General features: G+C 34.1%; 1 protein-coding gene across 6 annotated transcripts in view; it reads right to left on the bottom strand.

The window, feature by feature from the left end:
* The window catches only part of ASCC3 (activating signal cointegrator 1 complex subunit 3), a 329,002-nt gene that overhangs the window by 254,405 nt on the left and 47,865 nt on the right, over positions 1-26,732 (bottom strand). For all 6 annotated transcript variants that reach the window (XR_014065459.1, XR_014065457.1, XM_081530206.1 and 3 more), the window contains exons 5-8: positions 12,212-12,332; positions 5,515-5,719; positions 4,691-4,832; positions 3,996-4,121 (exon numbers count right to left, since the gene is read on the bottom strand). Coding sequence is in view for 4 of the 6 variants with exons in the window: in XM_081530206.1 (XP_081386332.1) it covers positions 3,996-4,121; positions 4,691-4,832; positions 5,515-5,719; positions 12,212-12,332 (594 nt within the window). In the remaining 2 variants the exon portion in view is untranslated. The remainder of the gene's footprint in view (positions 1-3,995; positions 4,122-4,690; positions 4,833-5,514; positions 5,720-12,211; positions 12,333-26,732) is intronic.

Genomic DNA, 26,732 nt, shown 5'->3' with positions numbered 1-26,732 from the left:
CTAATTTGCTGCCATGCTACATATGTAGCTTGCATACTAATAATACTGAAATACATGTTTACAAAAGGTCACATACTGTTTCATGGGGCATCCTTTGCCCATGATACACCCACCCCCCACCACCTCCTTTGCCTATCTGGCAAAATCCTATGCCCTCACTGACCTCAATGAAGGCTTCTGTGAACTTGCTAATCTGCTTTCTCTATGCTGCCATAGAAATCTGCACAACATACCCCTACTGTATTAATCACTTCCATAGAAATAGTGTGTGTCAGATACACTATATGGAGTAATTTAAGATCAGAGATAATACTCTGTTTATAATTTCCCCCAGGACCTAGCCTGTAAACACGGGATTCAATAATCTGGGGTCACAAAAGTCCTCAAACTCTCTATATTCAGATTTTATAGGACTCAACTTTCTTAACTTCTCAAATGAAACATTATATGCATCTTTTATATTACTTTTCCAAACTAAATAGTATATTTGGATCAGTAGTCCAATTCTGCCAAATAACATTCTATTGGCTATTTAAAAACTGTAACTCCCACCTGTGGAAACAGATAGCAGTCAACTGATTTAACACCAACAAAAAAGCAAATCTTACTCCTTCATCAAAATATCAAAGACACAGTTCTGTCTGCTTGGCATCTTTCACATGCTCCTTTTTAAGGATAATAACAGCCTCATCTTCCCTTTGGGAAACTCCTCCTTAACTCCTGATGGCTCACAGAGGGCTGAGGGTGAGGAAACTCAAGTGAGCAGGCATGATCAATTAAGAACCCCACATTCCTACCATGGGGAAAGTAGTTCAGAAATGAACTGGTGACACAAGTCAAGAAGATAAGAGTTCATCCCAGGAGTTTTTTCTTGTTTGTTTGTTTGTTTTTAATGGGGAAAACCCTCTTGCTTTTAGAATGAGGGGAGAGGAAAGCTTGGAGTTGCTGTCTTATATTCTTTCCTGATTACATGGAAAAAGTATGTATCTGAGAGTCGGGATAAAAAGAACCAGAGAAATAAAAGGAAGGGAATAGAAGGTAAAAGAGAGGGAGGAGAAGATAAGGGAGAAGGGAAAGAGAAGGAAATAAAGAAAGACAGAAATAGAGAGAGAGAGAGAGATGAAGACCGAGGAAAAGATCTGATGACATCATGTGAACTTATATATCCATCTGAATGCATAGGCAGCTTTATTCTCAGATATTTTGGTTAGAAAAGCCAACAGTCTGTCTTCATTGCTAAAACTTATTTTGAGTTTCATTTCTCTAACTTCCAAATGAGTGAGTTCTATCTAATACAGAAGCCCATCTAATGATCTTTTTTTTGGATTATTCCCTCTCCAAGAAAGTACAAAACCCATTTCAGAGCATTAACAGCAATTTTGCACATCATTTTAGAATTTTTAAATTATCCTTATCTTTTTAATCAAATTACAGAGTATTTTAAGAAGACAGGAAAGACAGGACAAATTTATCTGATGCGACATTCAGTCAGTGAGAGGACATAAAAGCATTTTATCTATTGTTCCACAGGACTGTCAGGAGCGGAATCCAATTATGATCTCAGTGAAAAGAGAAAGATAACATCTTCAAGAGCATTTCTCCTGATACATAAAGATCCTGCCTTTTAAAAAAGATCCAAACTAACAGATGCATCTAAATAAACTTACAGTCTGTTAACATCTATATTTTTTCTGGAGCTCTATATTAATATCCACAGTAACAGCATCTAGTTGGGATCATTATCTACATTGCTAAGACATCAAAGAGTTTACTTATGTACTTATGACACACTGCATTTGAATGTAGTATTCCCCAATTATTGCCCCTTATGAAAGTGCACATTTAAACCACAAGAAGAAAAATACAAGTAATATATAAAAATATGAATTAAAATGGGTATATAAAATGATACTTTGGAAAAAAGTTATGGTAGTTTCTTAGAAAACTAAACAAGTAATTATAATATGACTGAGTAATTGCATTTTTGGATATTTATCCCAAAGAAATGAAAACTTACATTCACACAAAAACCTGTACACCAATATCTGGAGCAGTTATTTCCACATTATGGATGCAATTATGCATTCTGACGTTTCATAAACTAAAGCCCTAACTCCCAAAGTGACCATATTTGGAGACAGACCTTTAGGGTTCTGAGGTCATCTGAATGAGACCCTAATTCAATAGGCCTGGTGTCCTTACAAGGAGCAGAAAAGACACCAGAGGTGAAGAGGCCATATGAATTCATGCGGACACAGAGAGAAGACAATGGGCTGCAATCCAGGAAAAGAGTCCTCATCAGAAAACAAAACTGTCAGCACCTTGGCCTGGGACTTCCAGCCTCCAGGACTGTGAAAAAACAAATGTCTGTTCTTTAAGCCACCTAGTCTGTGCTTAGAGCAGCTCAAATAGACTCACAGAATTCATAACAGCTAAAAGCTGTAAACAACCCAGATGTCCATCAACAGGTGAATAGCTAAATTGTGGTCATCCACATCTCGTGTGGTAAGAGGATAATGATCCCCAATGATGGCCACATCCTAATACAGGGAACCTATAAGTGTTAGGCTACATGGCAAAGAGACATTAAGGCTGCAGATAGAAAGAACCCGTTCAGAAATCTCTTTTACTCCTATAATCTACATTAAAGTGAACAAAATATTTATTTGGAAATAGGTATGAGAGGAAAAGAAGCCTGGTCCATTCATTATAAAGACAATGAATGTCAACAATGTTTTTACATGAAAAAAAGTTAATATTTAATATATAAAACTAAATAAATCTTCATGATGATAATCCTTATAATGATTGGTAGGGTTTAAAAACAATTATATATATATAACTATTTAATTCTATAGGCTCTCAGCCTTGCCTCCATTTCAGAATCACCTCTAGAGCTCCAAAAATCATCTTCAAAATATAGATATTATGGGTCCCACCCAAGAGATTATGATTTAATAGGGATCAAAGCATTTGGATCTTGAAAAAATTCTATAGCAATTTTGATGCAAAGGCTGAAACCCACTAACATAAGTTTTAATGACAATTTTAGTCTACTATAAAAACTTGCAGGAAACAACTTAAAATTCTAACAATAAGAAATTGGTGTAAAAGTAATGAAGACCTAAGTTGGAATACCACATAGTGATTTAAAATAATGTTGTAAAAATATGTCTATTGACATAGAAAGAAGTATGTAAATATATATATATATATATATAAACACAGAAAAAATATGTATGGATATAATTCTATTTTTGTAAAATCAAAACACATATGCACCTATATGTATAGAATGGAGCTAATTTTGGTTGACTGTAGTTACTCCTTATGCTGCTCCTTTTGTATGCCTACATTATTTAATATTTCTGAATGACTTCATATGATTTATATATATATAAAAATAAAGCAACTTCACTTTGGTGATGAAAAGGCTAACCTTAAATAATATATGTACTTTAAATGAAGAAATATTTTATTCTGAGATAAAGCAATTATAGCAAAGTTTTAACTAATGGTAAATCAAAACAAAAGGGAATAAGAATAGTACTATTCATGCATCTTTTCCATAGGGCTGCAATTATTCAAAATTTAAAAGCTGAGGGAAAGTTAATCAGTTTAGAATTCGGCCCTATCCTCAAATAATATTCTATTTTATTATAGGCTGACCATTTTATATGTCAATACAATACATGAGTCCTTTAAAACAACTTACTTGATCAGCTTACATAAAGTAAATCAAATATGAGCTAAAATAGCTAAAATAAACATATAGTTATAGAAATATATACACAAAATATATGTGAATATGTTCAATGTGTAAAGAAATATATGTATATGTTTTTTCAATTTAAACTCCCCTATTTCATTAGTAACCAACTGCATGCATCTCTTTACTGTATTAACTGACTTTTAAAAATAATTTTTCCAATACAAATGCATTCAAAATCATACCAAGCATCAAAACTATCAACTTTATAAAATGAAAATCTTACCTCATCTAAGTCTTGGATATAAACTGGTTTTTCCTCAAAGCCAATTGGCATTGGCTCACTATAAGGAATCTTTACTTCTTCATATATCTTGTTGTTCTCTCTTTGGATTCCTTCTGGTAAAATCATCTATAAACATCAAAAATTAAAAATCCAATAATAATACAAAATAGAATAATGTCTCTGGTAAAGATTCTTTAATTAAAGAGAGAGGGAAAAACGCTATTGGTTTCATGACATTGCACTAGCAAATAAACATAGCTAAAGGAAAACAAAAACAAACAAAAAACCCACACATACATACACAAAAAGCATTTGTGAATCAGATATCTCATATAACACACAAACCATATTACACTGATGAATTTTAAGCACACAGTAATTATGTGGTATTCCTGAAGATAAATGTAGTTACGCAGCCAGGGAAAACGTGAAATACACAGTGTAAGGTTTAGTTAAAAAGTGGTACAACTGCTAAAACTCAAAAACACAAGTTGCACAGATAATGAAAGGGAGGAGAACAAATATATTTTGAATACCTACTATGTGCTAAGAGCATCACATAAACTGCACTATCTCATTTTCTTCAATATTTAAATAAACAATTTAACATAGTAGAAAGAAACAGGGAAAAATCTATGTGTCATTTCTCTAGAACAGACATGTTATCCAAAAGTGGTCATATACCAATGACATACCTTTGCACCAGCAATGAATGCTGATGTTCTCATGGCTTCAGCCTGGGAATCATAAACATGGGGATAACGTATTTTTTCAACATCTGTGTCTCTCTGCCTGCTCAGAATTGGAACGTTTCTAGCGTTCATGAGTGCCTGCTCTCTGTAGATACAAAAATAATAGGCCAAATCTGCCATTTTTGTCTCACAATAGAAAGCATATACTAAAACAAAGTCACTCTAATAACTATTTCATGTAGTTTTCAATTACAAAAGAGAAGAAATTAAACGACACAAAGTTATTAGCAAGCTTGAAATTTTCCGTGTAATCACATAAGTATCAACACATTTTCAGGTACTATTTTTAGATAACATCATCTGATAAGTTTGACTTAATGTTTTTTATTATAATTTTCTTTTTCACAATCCAAAGATATTTAACAAAGTATAAATATGTTCCTTTTTTAAATTGGGTTTCAATATTTAAATACCGTGTATAATAATGCCTTTATTTCATTTGCCTCCTTTCTACTTCTCAACAACATGGGAAAAAGCATTCATTAAGGTAGGAAAGAAAAAGGTCTCAAAATAAATTTGTGTACACTTCATAAAGCATGGCACCTAAATCTCTCATCTCTGTGGATGCAACCAAGAATATTCTAATTAAGCAGATCACTGCTTTCTTATCCTAGAAAATTAGGTTTTCATACAACAAAACTCTATTCTTGTAAGAAAACGTGACTAGAAGAATCATCCAAGTTGTTAAAACAAAACTAAAAAATTATATTGATACATAAAAGCAGCAACTACAACACAAGCATTTTTCCACTTCGGGTTTTTATTACCTGTGTATCCGCAGTTCCTTAGGATCAAAGCACAAGAGTCCTTCTGCAGTTTCTCCATCTTCTCCAGCCTTTTTTTCTCGTCTGGCAATTCTTTTTTCTTCCCGGCGATACTGTTTCATTAACTGCTTCTCTTGTTCAGACTGAATAGTGACTTGACAACCATAATTAGGTTTAGCATTTTCTCCTATAATTTTTTTGCAATTGTCTGCAAAGCAAATTTAAGATCCATATTTTTACAAGTTTAACCTTTATGAAAACCAGTTTTCCTCTTTACCAAAACATAAGCTACACAATGCTCTAAGAATTCACTTTTTTTAAGTGGCACGTTTAATTACACATTTTAAGGAGAGTTTTTCTAAGTCACAATTTCTAAATGATATAATATCCTGGCTTAGAAAAAGTCAGCAGATATTGTCTTTCTACAGACTAATATAAATTCTTAGATATAACATCAGGAAACTAAAAATTCTATTTCATAATTTTGAAATAATCTAAATTATTTCAAAATGATCACCAATACTTATCAGCATTTACTGTTAATAAAATAAAGATATTCTTTACATATAAGATTTAACTTTTCCCCATATAATAGGTCTCACTCTGTTAAACTGTCTATATGTCACTACTAATTTATACATGAAATAAAGTTAAATAAAAATAAAATACAGCTCAGGATATATTTAGAAGATGACTAAAGCAAATTAAGTATGATCCACCTTTTCATGGAAATGCAGAGTTTTTTAACCATTTTTTAAACTGAAGTATAGTTAATTTATAAAGTTATGTTAATTTCAGATGTACAGCAAAGTGATTCAGATGTGTGTGTGTGTGCATATATATGCTTTTCTAGATTCTTTTCCATTATAGATTATTACAAATAGTAAATATAGTTCTCTGTGCTATACAGTAGGTCTTTGGGATTTTATATATAATACTGTATATATATTTATATACAGCATATGTTTATATACAGTATATATATGTTTTTATGTATGTTTATGTTTATAGATATGTTTATATACAGTATATATGTTTATATACAGTATATGTTTGTATACAGTAGGTCCTTGTTTGGAATTTTATATACAGTACTATGTATATGTATATGTTAATTCCAAACTTCTAATTTTATCTCTCCCCCATCCCCTTTGGTAATCATAAATTTGTTTCTATGTCTATGAGTCTACTTCTGCTTTGTAAATAAGCTCACTTGTATCCTATTTTTAGATTCCACATATATCATATGATATTTGTCTTTGTCTGATTTATTTCACTTAATATGATAATCTCTAGGTCCATCCACGTTGCTGTAAATGGCATTATATCATTCATTTTTATGGCAGGGTAATAGTCCATTGTATACACATAACACATCTTCTCTATCCATTCGTCAGTGGGACACTTAGGTTGGTTCCATGTCTTGCCTCTTGTAAATAGCGCAGGTACGAACACTGGGGTGCATATATCTTTTCAAATTAGGGTTTTATCCAGGTATATGCCCAGGAGTGGAACTGCAGGACCATATGGTAAATCTATTTTTATTTATTTATTTTTGGTGGTGGGGGGGCACACCACATGGCTTGAGGGATCTAGTCACCCAACCAGGGATCAAACTCGTGCCCCCTGAAGTAGAAGCACCAAACCACTGAACTGCCAGGGAATTCCCTATTTTTAGGTTTTTAAGGAACCTCCATACAGTACTCCATAGTAGCTACACCAGTTTACATTTCCATCAACAAGGTAGGAGGGCTCCCTTTCCAGCATTTATTATTTGTCAACTGGTTAATGATGGTCATTTTGACTGGTGTAAGGTGATACCTCCTCGTAGTTTTGATTTGGGAAATACAGCTTCTTTAAAAAATGGAAGAAGTCTAGAACCACTTAAGAGGAATCAGGTCAATCAAAGCTCAATGTTTACAAGGGAGAATTAAACCTGTGGTTGGTCAACTCAGTATTCAGGAAAAATGTTCTAACAGGATTACCTTCTGTGTTTAATTAAATCTTTCTAAGAAATAGTATCTTGGCTCACTGCAGCCCTAAAGGAACTAACAGGAATGTCACTGAAAGCAATCCAAGTCAATACAAGCTTACTGTTTGAAGGACCTACTAGGTCCCAGGCACTGCTGCTAGGCTAGAAAAAGAATGAAGAATGAAATTGGTCCACACCCTGAAGATGCACAGTGCAAGTTATTTTATCAAGTTCCAAGACCCAATACAAAACAAGGAAGGATTTAAACATAGCATCAAGAAGAGGAAATTAGCTTTCTAATTCCCTCTAAGTCAAATTTTCACAATTCTCAGGCATCTGTCATTATCTCATTACATGATTTTTAATAAGTCATTTTAACTCTCAACCACATGAAATAACCCCTGTGTATAATGGTACCATAAGTCTCAAAAAGGAAAGGGAGAAATAAAAGTTACATCTGAAAATTATGAAATAAGATATAATCTTACCTATATCGGAACTACATTTTATGGCTCTGAGAAAAGTATTTTTCTAAGTCTTACATATTTTGCTTTGTAAGTAAATCTTATTTATCTATTATATAACCAAGAAACTCTAGTGTTAGAGAAAGAAAGCAGCATACTGCCAGTTTTCAAATGTACTCCGAAATATGAAAAAAAAATGAACCTATTTGCAAAGTCACATGCTCAAGAACAGAGATATTAAGCAGATTTTTTAAAAATATGAATAATGCAATAAACTTATTACTATAGATGAATGTTAAAGGTTGTGTACATGAAACTAAATTCTTTGGGTGTTGTTCAGTCACTAAGTTGTGTCTGACTCTTTGCAATCCCATGGATTGCAGCAGGCCAGGCTCCTCTGTCCTCCACTATTTCCTGGAGTCTGCTCAAATTCATGTCCATTGAGTCACTGATGCTATCTAATCATCTCATCTTCTGCCATCCCCTTCTCCTCCTGCCTTCAATCCTTCCCAGCATCAGGGTCTTTTCCAATGAGTTAGTTCATTGCATCAGGTGGCCAAAATATTGGAGCTTCAGCATCAGTTCTTTCAATGAATATTCAGGGTTGATTTCCTTTAGGATTGACAGGTTTGATCTCCTTGCACTCCAAGGGACTCACAAGGGTCTTTTCCAACACCACAGTTAGAAAGCATCAGTTCTTCAGTGCTCAGTCTTTGTGGTTCACCTCTCACATCCATACATGACTACTGGAAAAACCATAGCTTTGACTGTATGGAACTTTGTTGGCACAGTGATGTCTCTGCTTTTGAAGGGGTCTTTGGGTGACATATTATATTTTATGCTAACATCATTAATACTTTAAACAAATGTGACAGATACAAAATACTATTGGACATATCTGTGATCATCAAAATAAGAAAGTTAAAATTATAAGAAGGAACTATATTTACCTTATTAATAGCTTTAAAAGGCCTCAGTCAGAATATACTGAAATCCCATAAGACTGAACATACTAAGTGACTTTAAAAATCAAGTTATTAAGCACAAATGCTTAAGTGCATTATTCTCTTTGATGAGTTCAGCTAACTGTAGAGACTGACAAGCAGAAATGAAATGAATAAGCTTAACAGCAACTCTAATACAGAACTTTACTGAAGAACATGTAGAGCTTGTATCCTTTTAAAATGCTATGACAGACAAAGTCTTCTATAACTACTCAAAATAGTGTCATTTGACAGCATAAGCTAACTTAATTTTTATTTTATGATACACCCTATACTAAACTTTCTCCACAACAGGCTCCAAAACAGAATTCAGTTTATAACTATCAACTTAGCAGTTAGTACACTATTCTCACTCACTTCTAGCCTACCATATATTTCCTGGTTATAAGAACAGAGATAAAGTAGGGTGTGTATACATATATAAATACATATATATATACATACATACAAAAAGATTCGAAGAAAATCAGTATAAAAGATAGAAAGCGCTAAATGGCAAAAGGCTACTGCTCTCTGAAAGTGAAAAGTCACTCAGTCGAGTCTGACTCTTTGCGATCCCATGGGCTATATATAGCCCGCCAGGCTCCTCTGTCCACGGGAGTCTCCAGGCAAGAATACTGGAGTGGGTGGCCATTTGGGATCTTCCCAACCTAGGGATCGAACCCGCGTCTCCTGCATTGCAGGCAAATTCTTTACCATCTGAGCCATCAGACTGCTATCTAAGACCATGACTTTGTGGAACAGAGAAAAGAATAGGACGTGGCTGTCTTACTAACATAACTTAATAAAGAATGGAACAATTTGGTAGTTTTAAGAGAATTTTGAAGGATCATTAATACAAAATTATATCAGAATATGTAAGTGGATGAGAACAGAGATAAAGTAACGAGTCAAATGATTCTTTTCTTCAAGAGTATTTCCTTCCCCCACTCCTCACAAAAAGAAATTAAGGAGAATCATTTTTAATGCAATTATACAAAAAACTCTATTTAAAAAAAATCTTTAACATATGCTCATTGTCAGTTTCTTTCACCACAGTCCTTAGAAGAAGTTAGTCTGTTTAAATGCCCCAAATTTTTGATGGTTATAATTATATTCTTCAATAGTAGCAACATGAATAACAACCAAGCATAGACTAAAAGAGTAAATGCCAACTGAGAAGAGTAGACAATATTTCAGGGCAGACTGAAGGCTCAAAAAAATTTTTAATAATTCAAATTTAACATAGGTTTTAGGTTAAAAAGTGTGCAGTTTCTTAAAAGTTATCCTAGTAGAATAAAGTCTGTGTTATACAAAAATGACCATAATGAAACTGAAAAACAATATTCACTCATCACCTACAGCTTTCTTAAAAAAATACATATGGTGAACACATTTTGAACTTTTGTTAATAAATTAGAACTAATGAAAGGTGAGATCAGTAAGAATCAGCACTTTAAAGACTGAAAAACTGGACACCAAATTCTCAGAAATTACATTGCAGAACTGCATATTTAAATTCATTCCTTTCTTCTGGCAGATACCCATTTTAAACACTCAGTTCTGCTGGCTTATTGCAATGTCTGCTTAAGCACGGTTTAACAGGTGAGAGTCCTTTTAGAGCAAGATTGTTTATAAGTATTCAATATACTTAAAGAACCAAAACACTTTTAGAAAGACAAAGTGGCTAAATTCCAACCTTCAAAGTTCCTAGACATCTCAAAGCAACTCCAAGCCAACTACCAGTAATCAAAGTGTACGATAAAAAAACCTTTAATTTTAATGTGGAAATAATCTTGGAGGTCTCCTTTTATACATGAGGAATATGAGGTCTATGGTGGTTAAGTGAATTGTCCAAGCCAGAAATGAGACTAGGGTCAGAGTAGAGGTTTTCTGCCAGGATGTTGAGCTTATTCTTTGAGCTTCTTAGGTGTTTACGTATTACATCAAGAGAACCCATATGTGTTGGATTTGTTTCCATTTACTAACAGAAGCAAGTCAGTGCTTTTTCAGGTATTGTAGTATAAAATCAGTCCATTCAGTCAAACCAGTCAAAAATTATTCAGACTTGGAATCCCAAAGAGATAATGCTTTGCAGGATTTTTCTTTCTTTCATGTTTTTTTACTAGAAATGGGAACTAGATAGACAATGCATGTTTGTGTGTATGTATGTATACATATATACATGTATATATATTTATATGTTGTTCAAATTTAAAAGAATATAGCTTTGCTTTTTATAGTTGAATTACTTATGATGACATAAAATAAAATACACCATTAATCAAAAAAAAAAAAAGAAATTTTGGATTTAAATCAAGGCTGGTTTTGTAATTGCCTTTCAGTGCCACTCTCATAAATGTAAGAAAAAAGTGATATCACTTACTTAAACAAAGGGTAAATGTTGACTGCTTTGAAGAGGGGTATCTAATTTCTTATGCTCATGTACTTTTTAAAACTTCCAAACTATTTACAAGGCTGGCAAAGAAAGTTGGGTAAAGGTAAGAAACAGTTTCCTGTCAATACTTACCACTTAAAACCTGAGTTTGGCATCAGTTGTCTCATAGTAAGTCAGGCTTTTTTTTTTATTTTAATAATTTTAGCTTCCTTGACAACTCTAATTCTTCTGGGGGTCTTCAAATATATGTAATACATGACTATATAAATGTTCAATTTGCTGGCTGTGATAATTGTACTACAGGTTAGGTAGGAGACTTTGTATGTTGAAGATTTTATATCTAAAATATTATGATGTGTGCAACTTCCTATTGTTTAGCAAAAATTTTAACTGTGTACATGTGTGTGTCCACGTATGCATACACCTGCACATGTGTGTTTGTGTTTGTGTGAGTGTGTGAGAAAGATAAGGGGTGGGTATGGAAGCAAAATGTTAATGACTGGTGAATCTACATGAAGAGTATGTGAGTAGTTATTATACTATCCTTGCACCATTACTAAGGTCTGACATTTTTCAAAATAAAAAATGTGGTTATAAATTGTAACTCTATTTGACCCTAAGCATTATATGTAGTTGCTTTAATTCTTTTTTCGTCTATCCAAATCTTCTGCCATACTTAAACACAGATAGACTCCCTGACATAAAACCCTATTTAGGGCATTGATACTTGTTTCATAATCTGCCATATCTAAAATCTACTTAAGAGAATGTTATCAGTAAGTTATATAACAACCAAAGAATATTAAAAGTATAATTGTACTAAAAAATTGCTAAACAATGAGTTTTTCCTTTAAAGTAAAACTACCACTGATTACTTTCTTACCTTGAAGAGCCTGCAACTTATGATCATTTGAAGAATTAAGAAATCGGTCCACAATTGTAATTCTGTTCTGGAGGAGTTTCTCAATAAGTTCAAGGCCATCAGGTCCCAGCAGCTCAAATAGCTTATAAGAAGAGGAAAATCAAAACAAACTGTTACCTCAAAATTAACATTTTCAAGTTATTAACATCTATTCAACAGCGTGATGAAGCTAAACTAACACAGAAGAACCTAAAATATATTTAGAAAAGAATTGTAAAAAAATAATAATTTCGGAAAGAAAAAAAAAAAAAACTCCTCATATTGCTAAGGAGTTTTCAGTTTTATAATGCTATCTGCAATTATATGGGATTTCCCAGGCAAGAATATTGGAGTGGGTTTCCATTTCCTTCTCCAGGGGATCTTCCCCACCCAGGGATCAAACCCCGGTCTCCTGCATCGCAGGTGGATCTTTATCACTGAGCCACCAGAGAAGCCCTATATAATTAAAGAGCATGATCCAATTGTTAAAATAATTATGATTCATATATAAAACTCTAAATCACAGACCAAAAGTTTCTTACAGTTGGTTTCTCTTGGGATAACCAAGGCCATGAAGTCGAAGCCAAAGAGCTATCTCAAAAACAGCAGAGTTGTGGTAAACCACAATTAGAAGATTCACAGATTCAACAACTAAGTCGCAGAAGAGAACTGAGAAAAGACACAATTGGAAGGACCCCTCTTGGGGCAAGAATAAATATCAACACTAACCTTTGGAATTATTCCTTCAAAGGGGTCACAAATTTATTGGATTAGTTCATGGAACAATTTAAGGCCCAGGGCATCTTTCCAAACAATAGAATTGTCAGTTGGTAATTAGTAAAGATTAATGGCTGAGTGGGGTCAGGGGAAGTGGGAAAAAGGGTTCGGCTAACACTACCTTTGTCCCACAATGACTTCAGGTAAACTCACAGATGTGTCTCCACAAAGACCACCACCAGAAACTCAACACTGTGGAGTGAGAAAGAAATGTCTGCACTGAAATAATCCAGCTGGCCACTAAACCAACATGCAAATAACAATAACAAGCCTTGTAGGTGGAACTAGAAGAAATGGGCAACTTCCTAGAAGGACAGAGACTACCAAAACTAACTCAAGACAATCTGAACAGATTTAAAACAAGTGAAAACTGAATTAGTAATTAAAAACTACCCACAAAGAAAAATCCAGGTCCAGATAGCTTCAATGGTGAATTCTAAAAAGCATTTAAAAAGTTAAAACCAATTCCTCACAAACACTTCCAAAAAACAGAAGAGGAAAGAATACTTCACAATTCATTTTATGAGGTTGGTACTACTCTGACCCCACAACCAGACAAATACATCAAAAGAAAACTATAGATGAGTATTTCTTAGCAATTTGGATACAAAAGCCTCAGGGAAATACAAGCAACCCAGATCAAATCCACCAATTTATGAAAAATTCATACACCATGACAATGTGAGATTTATTTCAGGAATATCAGGTTAGTTCAATATAAGAAAATCATTTATATATTACATTATAGCAATAGAATAAAAAGCAAAAATCACATGGTTAGCTCAACAGATGCAGAAAAACCATATGATAAAATCCAACATCCTTTTGTGATAAAAACAATCAATGAGCTAAGACTAGAAAGGAACTTCCATAACCTGATAAGGGGCATCTATAAAAATCCCACAGTTAACATCATACTTAATAGTGAAACACTGCATTACTTTCCCACTAAGAATAGAAACAAGACAAAAAGTGTGCATTTGTGACTTCTATTGAACATTGTATTGGAGGTTCAAGTCAGGGCAATTAGATAAGAAAAAGAAGCAGAAAGCATCCAGATTGAAAATGAAAAGGTATAACTATTTCTATTTGTAGAAATAGTTAGAAAATAGAAAATACTGAATTTTCTCTATGTGGAAAATACTCAAGAACATACGAAAATAGTATTAGAACTAATAAATAAGTGAAGTTTTCAAAAAGCACACCAAGACCATTCAGTGAGGAAAGATCAGTCTTTTCAACAAATGATGGGACAACTGGCTAGCCCCATATGAAATAAATTGAAGTTGGACCCTTATAACACACAGAAAATTAAATTGAAATGGATCAGTGATCTACATTTAACATACAAACTTATGAACTCTTTATTGAAGTAAATCTCAACGGGTTCAGATCTGGTAAGGGATTCTTATACACGACACCAAAAGCATGAGTAACACAAGAAAACACAGGATAATCTGGACTTCATCAGAATAAGAAACATCTGCTTCAAGGACACCATCAACAAAGTGAATAAAACAACTCACAGGACAGGATAAAATATTTGCCAATCATACATCTGTGAAAGGACTTGTATCCAGAATACATAAACAGTTCTTACTACTAATAAAAAGGTAACCAATGAAAAAATGAGCCAAGGATCTGAATTTATCCAAGGAAAATCGACAGATGACCAATAAGCACATGAAAAGATACTCAATATCATTAGTCACTAAAGAAATGCAAAGAAGACCCACTGGAAAGAACATTTTTTTAATGGAAAATAATGTATTGGCAAGGATGTAGAGAAAACTAGAATTCTCATACTTTGTAGAAATACAAAGTTGTGTAACCATTGTGAAAAACAGTTTTCTGGTTCCGCAGTAAGTTAAACATAGAATTACAATACGACTCCGCAATTCCATCCCTAGCTATATACCCAAAAGAATTTAAAACATATCCAAACAAAAACTTACACACAAATAGGGCTATTAACATAGCCAAAAGGTAGAAATAACCCAAATGTCCATCAACTCATGTATGGATAAACAAAAAGCAGTATACTCACACAACAGAAAAGACTAAGGCATAAAAAGGATGAAGTAGTATACAACATGGATGAACCTTCAAAACACTTTGCTAAGTGAAATAAACTAGTCACAAAAGGTCACATATTCAGTTTAGTTCAGTCACTCAGTTGTATCCGACTGTTTGCGATCCCATGAATCGCAGCACGCCAGGCCTCCCTGTCCATCACCAACGCCCGGGGTCTACCCAAACTCATGTCCATTGAGTCGGTGATGCCATCCAGCCACCTTATCCTCTGTCGTTCCCTTCTCCTCCTGCCCCCAATCCTTCACAGTATCAGGGTCTTTTCCAATGAGTCAACTCTTCACATGAGGTAGCCAAAGTATTGGAGTTTCAGCTTCAACATCAGAGCTTCCAATGAACACCCTGGGCTGATCTCCTTGCAGTCCAAGGGACTCTCAAGAGTCTTCTCCAACATCACAGTTCAAAAGCATCAATTCTTCGGCACTCAGCTTTCTTCACAGTCCAACTCTCACATCCATACATGACTACGGGAAAAACCATAGCCTTGACTAGACGGACCTTTGTTGGCAAAGTAATGTTTGGTATCTAGGTTGGTCATAACTTTCCTTTCAAGGAGTAAGCATCATTTAATTTCATGGCTGCAATCACTATCTGCAGTGATTTTGGAGCCCAAAAAAATAAAGTCTGACACTGTTTCCCCATCTATTTTCCATGAAGTGATGGGACCGGATGCCATGATCTTAGTTTTCTGAATGTTGATCTTTAAGCCAACTTTTTCACTCTCCTCTCTCACTTTCATCAAGAGGCTCTTTAGTTCTTCTTCACTTTCTGCCATAAGGGTGGTGTCAGCTGCATATCTGAGGTTATTGATATTTCTCCTGGCAATCTTGATTCCAGCTTGTCCTTCTTCCAGCCCAGCATTTCTCATCATGAACTCTGCATATAAGTTAAATAAGCAGGGTGACAATATACAGCCCTGATGTACTCATTTTCCTATTTGGAACCGTTGATATGTCTTAAATAGGGAAATCTCCAGAGACAGAAAGTAAGCTAGTGGTTGTTCAGGATTTGGGGGTTGAGGCAAGGGGGCAGGGTCAGCAGAGGGTAGGGGAAAAAATAGCTAAAGGTTCAGGATTTCTTTTTGAAGTTTTGTAAATGCTTTAAAGTTGCTCATGGTGATGGTTGTACTTACCTATGAATATACTGACTTCCCTTGTGGCTCAGCCAGTAAGGAGTCTGCCTGCAATGCAGGAGACCCGGGTTTGATCCCTGGGTTGGGAAGATCCCCTGGAGAAGGAAATGGCAACGCACTCCAGTATTCTCGCCTGGAAAATCCCATGGACAGAGGAGCCTGACAGGCTACACTTCATGGGATCGCAAAGAGTTGGACACGACTGAGCGACTTCACTTCACTTCACTTCATGAATATACTAAAAATTACTGATTTATTATACTTTAAGTGAATGAATTGTATGGTATGTGAACTATTTATCAATGAAGCTATTTTTCTAAATTGTCAACCAAAATGACTTATAATACTAAAAGTAACCAATAAACTGCTTAGGGTTGGAAATATTAAAGATAAAGATTAAATATAAGTTTCCTGATAAGTATTTTAAGTAAGTTTTGAATGGCTGTTAGACACAAGCCAGCCTCATGCTTAAGGTAAGGGTGGTATTAAAGAACAAGAAATTCAAAAAACACAAGTGTAACACATACCTACAGAGTCAATTTCCCCTGACACTCCAAACAAACTGTATCAGGAAATGCTCTCTACATACACCATGAAATGTCTTTATATCCTATCAACTTCCAAAGACTGTGTTAAGTCTTAAATTGAGACCATTTCCCCATAAGAATATGATTTACTGGAGCAGTTACCCTGACATATATTCCCAGCTACTCAAGGTTATTTAATTTGAAATATAATGTTGACATATGAAAAATTAGATTCAGAAATTTTTAGTCCAACATAATTTTAGGAAACCACCAGTGTAACTGGAAGATAACTACTAGACAAAATATCTCAGGTATAAAATCATAGCACAAAGAACATGTTATTAATATTTCTTAAAAATAACGTATCTGTGATCTAGCAAAAGAGACAAGAAAGCTGTTTTGCTCTGAATAGCAGGACTTCCCTAACCCACAATGAAGAATCCCCAGCAGAATTCTGAGATCAGCTGCCATCAGATTTAAAGCAATCCCAAATTCTGCTTTTCTTAACATTTGCCATTTTCATCTACACTGAGAGCAGGTGCAGTTCTCATTCAAGATTTGCACTACAAACTAATCTGGCACTGAGACTAGCTGTTTATAAAGGTACAGCTGTGTGGATCATTGCAAACAAGTTCCAGAAGCTATCAAATTGAAAAAAAGAGGGGGGCGGAGGGAAAAGTTAGGTATGGGTAGAAAAGAAGGCATCAACTACAGAGTTAAAAAAAAAAAATACAGCTCTCAAACAATAAAAAGACAAGTTTTACTACTCTGTCTATAAGTTAAGGATATGAGATTTAAAGCAACAGACACAATAGGAACAGACAGGTAATACCCTATTCCTGGGAGATTCTGCTAAAGCCAACATTATCTATTAAATAATTAATCAATAGATAAAGGTGCTCAGAAATCTCACTGTTATTATAATTCCTTAACTATTAAATTAGATGATCAAATTAAAGTACCTCCTCATTAGACTAAAATAGTAGAAACAATAAGAAAAATTAACCAACAGACTACATTCCTGAAAAGCCAAAAAAAATTTCAGAACATGTACAGACTAACTTTATAGCAGTGTTACTTCTTTGTTTCTTACACTTTTAACAGATGAATGTAGTTTGTGAATCTCTCAAGAAAGGCAATCTCCACTTTCCACTGTATTCTCATTTATATCATTTTTATTCCAACAGGAACAAAGCTATAGTGGATGCTATATCCCCAACACAGTATCAAATAAATCACAAACATTATATTATCATAAAAGCGAAATATAAAGTAATGAAAACCTTTAAATAATATACCACGGAAAATTATACTACAAATCTTAGGAAAACTGGTAAGAAAAAAAGTTATCATGGGGCTAAATAAGAACTATAAATCTGTTCAAGAACTGGGGTATGCAGAGATATGCTGAAGGTTTATGAAACCCCAGAATAAACATGATAAACATACTTGCATTATGGGTTTACTCAAAGATTTTCATGCAAAACATTATTTCCAAGTAAAAGGTTCTGGTCATGTTAATGTCCTGTTTGAATCCTATTTCTCAGGTTAGTAAAAAAATGTTAGACAAAGTATTTAATCACTAAAACAAGCTTTAAAGCAAATAAAACTTAGGTTTTTAAAAGGTTTGTCAGTTCCATTCTGTTTCCATCTAGTCAATATTAAGGAATTCATTAAAAGTCAAAAATCAGTCTATCTGAAGTTCAAAAAAAATCACTTTCAAAATAAAGACGAATCAGTCTCCCTTCTCCCAGTGAAGAAATGACTCACTGGAAAAGACTCTGATGCTCGGAAAGATTGAAGGCAGGAGCAGAATGGGATGCCAGAGGATGAGATGCTTGGATGGATCACTGACTCAGTGGACAAGAGTTTGAGCAACTTCCGGGAGTTGGTGATGGACAGGGAAGCCTGGTGTGCTGCAGTCCATGGGGTCGCAAAGAGTTGGACACAACTGAGTGACTGAACTGAACTGATTCTCCCTATCAAATAGTCAATGGGCATTCTGAAAAACAGCTAGGGATGCACATTAGGCATAATATATTCATATGAATGAGGTACAATAATAGTTAAGTGGATTATGGAATTAACCACAATATGGAGACTACCCTCTAAAGTTGTTCTTCAAAAATTGGCCATGATGATAGACAGGTACACACTACTATATTCAAAATGGATAATCTGGCTTCCCTGGTGGTTCAGTGCATAAGAATCTATCTGCTTTGCAATGCAAGGGACATGGGTCTGATCCCTGGTCCAAGAAGATCCCACTTGCCTCAGAGCAGCTAAGTCTTTGCACCACAACTATGGAGCCTGTGCTCTACAGCCTGGGAGCCACAACTACTGAGCCCACACTCCATGCTCCACAAGAGAAGGCACGGCCAACTAAAGAAAGCCCTTGCAAAACAACAAAGCACCACAGCCCAAAAATTAAATAAATAAATAAATCTTAAAAAATAGATAACCAACAAGAACCTACGGCATAGTACAGGGGAATCTCTGCTCAATGTTCTGTGAAAGCCTGGATGGGAGGGAATTTGGGGGAGAATGGATATACGTACATGTATGACTGAGTCCCTTTGCTGTCCACCTGAAACTATCACAACATTGTTAATTGGCTATTTGCCAACACAAAATTTAAAAGTTTAATATAAAAAAAAGAGAATTAAAAAAAAAGATTGACCATAGCTTTGTCCTGTTCAAAATTTTATGTTATATAAACTAGAAGACATATTAAATCAAATTTACTTCAAGTATTAATATGGTTCCTGATAGAATCAAGACTTTGAAATTTTCTAAATAGTCTGATATAATTTGCCAGACCAAAGGAAAAGTAATAGAGGTAAATATAAAACACCACAATTATAGAACCCACATTAAAAATCAACAACAATAAAAATTCAAATAGAAAAAGCTCCTGTGTACTTGTACAAGATGAAGAAATATTATCCCACAAATAAAATCCTAAGAAAAACCCAGAAAGGACAGTGTGTGTGTGTGTGTTAGTTGCTCAGTGGTGTCCAACTCTTTGCAGCCCCATGGACTGTAGCCAGGGAGGTTGGTTATTTACTGACTCAATATGGATTTTAAAAAATGCAATGAAGGCTAGGGGAAAATTTACTGCAGTAATTGCAATATTGTATCTCAAAAACCCTATTTAGCATCTCAAAGGATACTACATTAATTGAATCATATTTAGAAGGCTGAGTTCAATTTTAATCTATACATTTTTAAACACACAAAAAAAGAGTAGAACAAGAAAAAGAAAGTAAAAATAAGATATATCTATGCAAACGTTTTCAACTGCAGATCTCTTATCTATTATTATCCATTCTGTTCAAAGGATCCTCATTCATAGATTTGACAAAGACAATGAATATTGTTCTGGGTCCATCTTCCTTGTTCTTCCTCCATATATCATTCCTTATCCTTCTTGAAACACACTTTTCCTTTGATATCCTTGACACACCATTCTTTTGATATGTATCCTATCACTCTGACTGTTACATTCCTATCTTCTCTTCAGGTTCACTTTGACTATTACACATTGGAGTTCCTTAAGGTTTAATCCCAGGCTTTCTCTTACTTCCACTCCTTGTTCTTTCCTTAACTACTCACATACAAGCCTTCAACTCCCATTAGCATGCATATACTGATAACTCATAAATTTACACATCCTTCCCAGATCTCTATGCTGAACTTCATGTATCTAATTGCCCAGTTGTCATCTCCCACTTGGAAGTCTTAAGACCTCCCAAAATTCCACATATGCCCAAAACTCTCTCTCAGTTTTCCACATACTTCACTGTTTTATACTTACTCTTTATTTCCATGAATGGCACTGCCATCCTTCCAGTTACACAAGTCAAAAGCTAAAATGCATCCTTACCACCTTTACCCCATCACACCCAACTCGACCCCTGTCATCCAATCCACTCTCAAGTTCTCTCAATTACTAAACAGATTTCAAGCCTTTCTCCTTGTCTGTCTTAAACTTCCAGTTATTGCCTGTACCACTCAAAGGGCTTCCTAAATGGTTTTTGCACATCTATCCAAATGACACAGAGCACAGAACAATGATGATTTTATGAAATGTAGGCCTGATCAACGTTCACTGACTTCTGTCCATCCCTTGACAACAAATTTTCAATTGCCCTCCACTGTTCTCAAGATAAAATACTGAATTGAACTGAACATAGAACCAGAACCTCAAAACATCACAAAGTGCTAAATGAAGAGTCAGTAACACTGATACTGAAGTATATTCAATTACACTGCTCTGACTAGAATTTTAATATCAATAATAAAGTTAAATACTCTTCAAAACGGCATCCTTTTTAATTCTCCTCAGTCACATTAACCACATGTCAAGAGACGAGGCTAGTGATGAGGCTAGTGGCTACTGCATTAAAGAGCAAACAGAATACTTCAGTCATCGCAAAAAGACAGCACTGCGCTAGAAGGTATTTTGATTCTAAACACTCTGCTGAGATCTAGATAGAATATTTTTATACAGCAAAATTTTTCTGTCTAGTTGTATCATAATGACTACCAAATTAGTTTTCTTTAAAGCTCATAGTTTTACATTAGAATTTATTTACTTTTTGTGTTGTATATTCTACAAGTTTTGGCAAATGTATGACGCCTACACGTATCCATCATTATATTATCATAACAGAAGAGTTCACTGCCCTAAAAATCCCCTGTGCCCCACCAATTCATCCTTTTGTTCTTTCTCCCCAAACCCTGGTAACCACTTATCTTTTGACTGTCTCCAGAGTTTTGCCTTTTCCATAATGTTACATAGTTGGAATCATACAGTGCACACTCTTTTCTGATTGACTTCTTTCACTTAGCAATAATCATTTAAGGTTCTTAAGTTTTTTCATGGCTTGCAGGCTCATTTTCTTTAGTCACTGAATACTAGTCCATCATATGGATATACCACAGCTTATTCATCTATTTCCCTACTGAAGGATATCTAGTTTGTTTTTGACAACTGTCTTTATTTTTTATTTCATTAAATTCTGTTTTTTACACAAACTATCTCATCCATAAAAATATGCAAGCAGGTCCTATTCAAAGAAATGCTGAAAGAATATCATTAAATTGCACGTTTTTCATTTTTGTCTTTTCCAAATTTTCTACAATAATAAACATATATTACTTAATCAGATGAAGTTTTATTTTTAGATAACACAAAACAGATTCTGGTTTAACAATTGTTTTTTAACTTTTTGTCCCCTAAGGATACAAAGCATCACTAACTTAATAAACAGGTTTTCACACACTGCCATTATTTGGAATGAACACAAGAAATTATATAAACCAAAAAATCCCTTATCATGTTGACAAATCAGCTGATAACTAATAGTACAAGGACCAAGGAATAAATTTTTTTCCTCTACCAAATCTCATTTTTCAAATGAAAAACCTTTTTTTTTTTAATCAAGTACAGTGTAACTACATAGGAATCAGGCTAACACAGCATTTTCTAAAAAAATCTGACCACTGAAAAACTATTTCAGTACCTTTAACGATATTATAATTATCGAATAGCAATAAATGTTTAACAATTTAATCATTTGAGTTAGTAAGTAAATTCATTATCCTAATATCTAACTGGAGAGGTAAAGAGATGCAGAAAGTGTGGAAAGTACATTATATTATAAGTATTAAGAGAAGAGCCATGATGGCACTTTGAACTAAGCTAGTTAGAGAAAGGAACAGCAGCTCGCAAACAGAAATTAAAAATTTGCTTGAGCATTTACACGGCTAGATTTACAAAATGGAGCAAGTGAATAAAGTATTACTCTTGAAGTAAGCTTATTTAATTGTATATTAAAAGCAATTTAACATTTTCACAGAAAGCAATACCTGTAACTCCTCAAATATACATTTAATGTTGGTATGAGACTTATTTATTATGTTTCATGGTAATACACAGGGAATAATGTTCAGCCTCTTTCCTTATTGGAAGAGACAAGGAAAATCACAGCATTTAGTAGGGGAACTTTCTATCTGGAGGATTTGTAAGACACTAAACTCTCTACATAGAAATTGAGTCCCCAGGAATATTATAGAACACATAACTTTTTCTGGGTATTATTTAATATATAAAATGCATAAGCAATAAAGTTATGAGAATCAAGTACCCATACAAACAAGACACAGTGTTAAAAGTACCAAAATAGGGTTTCCTTGGTGGCTCAGCGGTAAAGAATCTACCTGCCAATGCAGGAGACACAGATTCGACCCCTGGTGCAGGAAGATCCCACATGCCTAGAAGCAACTATGCTCATGTACCACAACCATGTGGTCTAGAGCCCACATGCCACAATTACTGAAGCCACAGAGCCCTAGAGACTGTGCTCTGCAACAAGAGAACTCACCAAAATGAGAAACCCGTGCACTGCAACGAAGAGCTGCCCCTGCTCCCAGCAACTAGAGAAAAGCCCCCACAGCAATGAAGACATAGTGCAGCCAAAAGTAAATAAATAAATAAATTCTTTTAAAATAACAAAATAAAGTTAAATAATAATGTCCCTGGAGAAGGAAATGGCAACCCACTCTGGTATTCTTGCCTGGGAAATCCCACGAACAGAGGAGGCTGGTGGGTTACAGTACATGGGGTTGCAAGAGTCAGACACAACTTAGCAACTTAGCCACTAAACAACAACAAAAATAATAAAGTAAGTAACAATGAGTTCCTGGGATCTTTTTGTTAAAATTATCAAAATACTTGTAAAGGCTACAAGTATTAGTTATTCTTATTAAAACAACAAAACCATCATGATTAATTTCCATTGTCTTGAGAAAACTTAAGATTTCCATTTTAACCCTAAGTAGAAAGAACAGCTGAAAAAATGTTTATTGGTCACGGATTCTGACAGTACAACTGACTTTCCATATACTGAATTTAGTCTACTATTTTCAAATTGTAGAATGTTTATAAATAAAAAAAACCCTTAAACAGTTTGTCACAATAAAAAATAATGATGATCTTAAAGGATAATCACAGTCATTTCTCTTTTTAAAAAAATACAGTATATTTTACATTTAAATTTCTTCTCAAAATTATCTTGGAAAAATACTCCCTTTTATGCTTAACACAGGAAGGAGGCTGCCTTCTGATACACAAGTATTAGCAATTAAGATGAAAAAGAAGGTATGGCACAAAATTCACACTTGAATGCACCTTCTCCGGCAAGATAGAAAAAGAGAAAAACCTAAAAGATACTGCAAACTTAAAAAGAAAAAAATATCTCCCTGGACCATAAATCGAGCAAAAAAAATAAAGCACTGAGTAGGGTAAAAGTGACAAGTTGAGCTCCAGTTTTGGACAGCAAGGCCAGCAGCCTGGCTCCTGTGAGATAATCTAGATGAAAAATGCTGCAAACAATGTGGGAAGTAGAGCCAGGCGACTTAGGTGAAGCCAGAGCATGGGCATGGGGCTCCCCTGTTCATGAGAAGGGCCTGAAAAGAATTACCACCAAGATGAGACTTGGGGCCACACCTTCTACAGCAATCTAAGATGGGGAGGAGGGGGAATGTGGAGGGAAGATCCTGCAAATCAACATCAGCATAAGAATTAAAATTTTAAAACATATGAACAAATCTTAAACTAAAAATGACAGTCAACAAAATCAACACAGGAACTTAAGTTTACTCAGAAGAAGGTAATACGGAATAATGTGATAAAGACTTTCAAGTAAGCACTAAAGTTCCAGGAGATAATAAAGCAGTTGTTTTCTATGAAAAGGATTTATGAAACAGAACAAAAGAAGATATATTGAAACATTCTATCCTTTTTGCTCAATTTTTCTGTAAGCAATGCTATTTAAAAAGTTTATTAATTTAAAAAGTGATGATAACTGATTCAAGGAAAAACAAATTTTAAAGCTCTATCAAGGTGATTCTCCTACTGCTGATAAATATTTGTAAAGTTAAAGGATCATACACTTGTGGTTTAAATAAAAAGTACCTAGTAAAATGTCTTACATATAAAAAAAAATGCTTAACAAATCTTTGTGAAGAAAATGAGTAATGAAAAGAGGGAATTAATGATCAATATGAGGTCATTTTCAAACTACATTAGTTACCAGGTTGTAAAATATACATATCTTTTAACATTCTCATTGGGATCTACTTTATTTTGCAGCTACAATAAATGTCCTTGATGTCACTTTATATTTTTATAGTATTTCAAATGCTATCATTATTATCGATAGCATTTAAAAACAAGTAGTTACAAACAGATTAAAAAATTTCAAAGAAGAAACCCATTTCCACTGTGAAACAATTATATCTGTTAAACTGGATGTAACTAGAAGGACATCAGGCTTGTCCCAACCCCTTTGTATCTAAAGATGGGAAACTACCAGATGTCTTATTATTTAAAATGGATGCCTGCTATATGAATAAAAGCCAAAACATATGTGAGAAACAACAAAGACCAGCAAAATTAAAACCTGGTTCTTTGAAAGCAAACACTCTTGTATCAAAAATTAGAAAGTACAGACAAAAAGACTGGGGTAACATAACTAAAAGTTGGTGTAAAAAAATTTTTTTTAATAAGAAGACATTTATGAATAACTTTAGGGCAAAAAGCTTGAATATGTGGCTAATGAAATGGCTAATTTCATAGAAAAATATAATTGTCAAACGATTTAAGAAGAAACAGAAAATCTGAATAAACCAACAACTGGAAAATATGAATTGCTAACTACAAAAGACACCAGGTGAGATAAGTTTATTAGCATACTAGTGTCAAACTTTCATGAAAGAAATAATCGCTTTAAGAAACCTTTTAAAAAATAAAGAAACTTCCAGAAGTTTACTTTATGAAATCAGAACAACCTTAGGCATTAGTATTAAAATGGGCTTCCCTAGTGGCTCAGATGGTAAAGAAACCACCTGCAATGCAGGACACCTGGAGTTGATCCCTGGGTCAGGATGATCCCCTGGAGAAGGGAATAGCAACCCACTTCAGTATTCTTGCCTGGAGAATTCCATGGACAGAGGAGCCTGGCAGGTTATAGTCCATGGGGTCACAAGGAGTCAGACATGACTGAGCAACTAACACATTAATATTAAAACAGGGTAATTTATATAAATTATCTGCTCAGGTTGGCATTCTAAGCATGGTAGGAGGATTGGAATATCATGTGACTATCCAATAAAGCCCCATGACAAAGAGGAGGCATTCTGATTTTCATAAATTAAACTAAGGCAAATCCATGTATTTCCATTTGTAGTTACAAAATTTTAAAACTTAAGAGTTGTACCTACACCTCAACTGTATGTAATAAACAGAATACAGCATACACTATAGAAAATGTGGTATCCACAGAAAAATGATACTCAGTTTAGGGAATGTCTTCCTTTGAGACAATAAGCAACTTTAGCCAGATTTATACATGCAATGAAAAAGATGTGCATACTGAAAACAAAGAATAATAAAGTATGATAAAAGAAAATGCTAACTGAGTAATTCTGAAAAGTTTTGAATTAACAGTCCATGTGGAACTCAGTATCAGAATAATTATATAAAGCAGAGCATGTTATTTATAACACTGTAAATTATTCTTAGTTTGATTTGTGGCATAAAAAATCATTAAATATTCATACATTCAAAAATAAAGCCTTAAACAACAAAAGAAAATGACCATGAAAATTAGGACAGTATTTATTTAACATTTATTTTTCTCTCAAGAAAAATGTGCTATCCAGATTGTTGCTGCATTGCAGAGAATTAGATAAATTATATTTTCAGAAAAAATTACTCATTATTTACAGGTACTTAATCTAACACAACAACTTAACAAAGCTAAAACCAAGGTCACTTACAACTTAATTAAAACTACTTGGAATGTAAATCTATTTATTCGTCACATACTATAATTAATTAGATGTATAAGTTAAGGTTAAAGTTAAGTATCATTGTATATTTAAAAGTTTACAATTTCATTCACATGGC

Source organism: Giraffa tippelskirchi, chromosome 9, assembly GCF_054371585.1.
Source record: "Giraffa tippelskirchi isolate mGirTip1 chromosome 9, T2T-mGirTip1v1.2.pri, whole genome shotgun sequence".
NCBI lineage: Eukaryota > Metazoa > Chordata > Mammalia > Artiodactyla > Giraffidae > Giraffa > Giraffa tippelskirchi.
The sequence above is the reverse complement of the archived record's forward strand: the minus strand, read 5'-3'. Positions and strand labels throughout refer to the sequence as shown.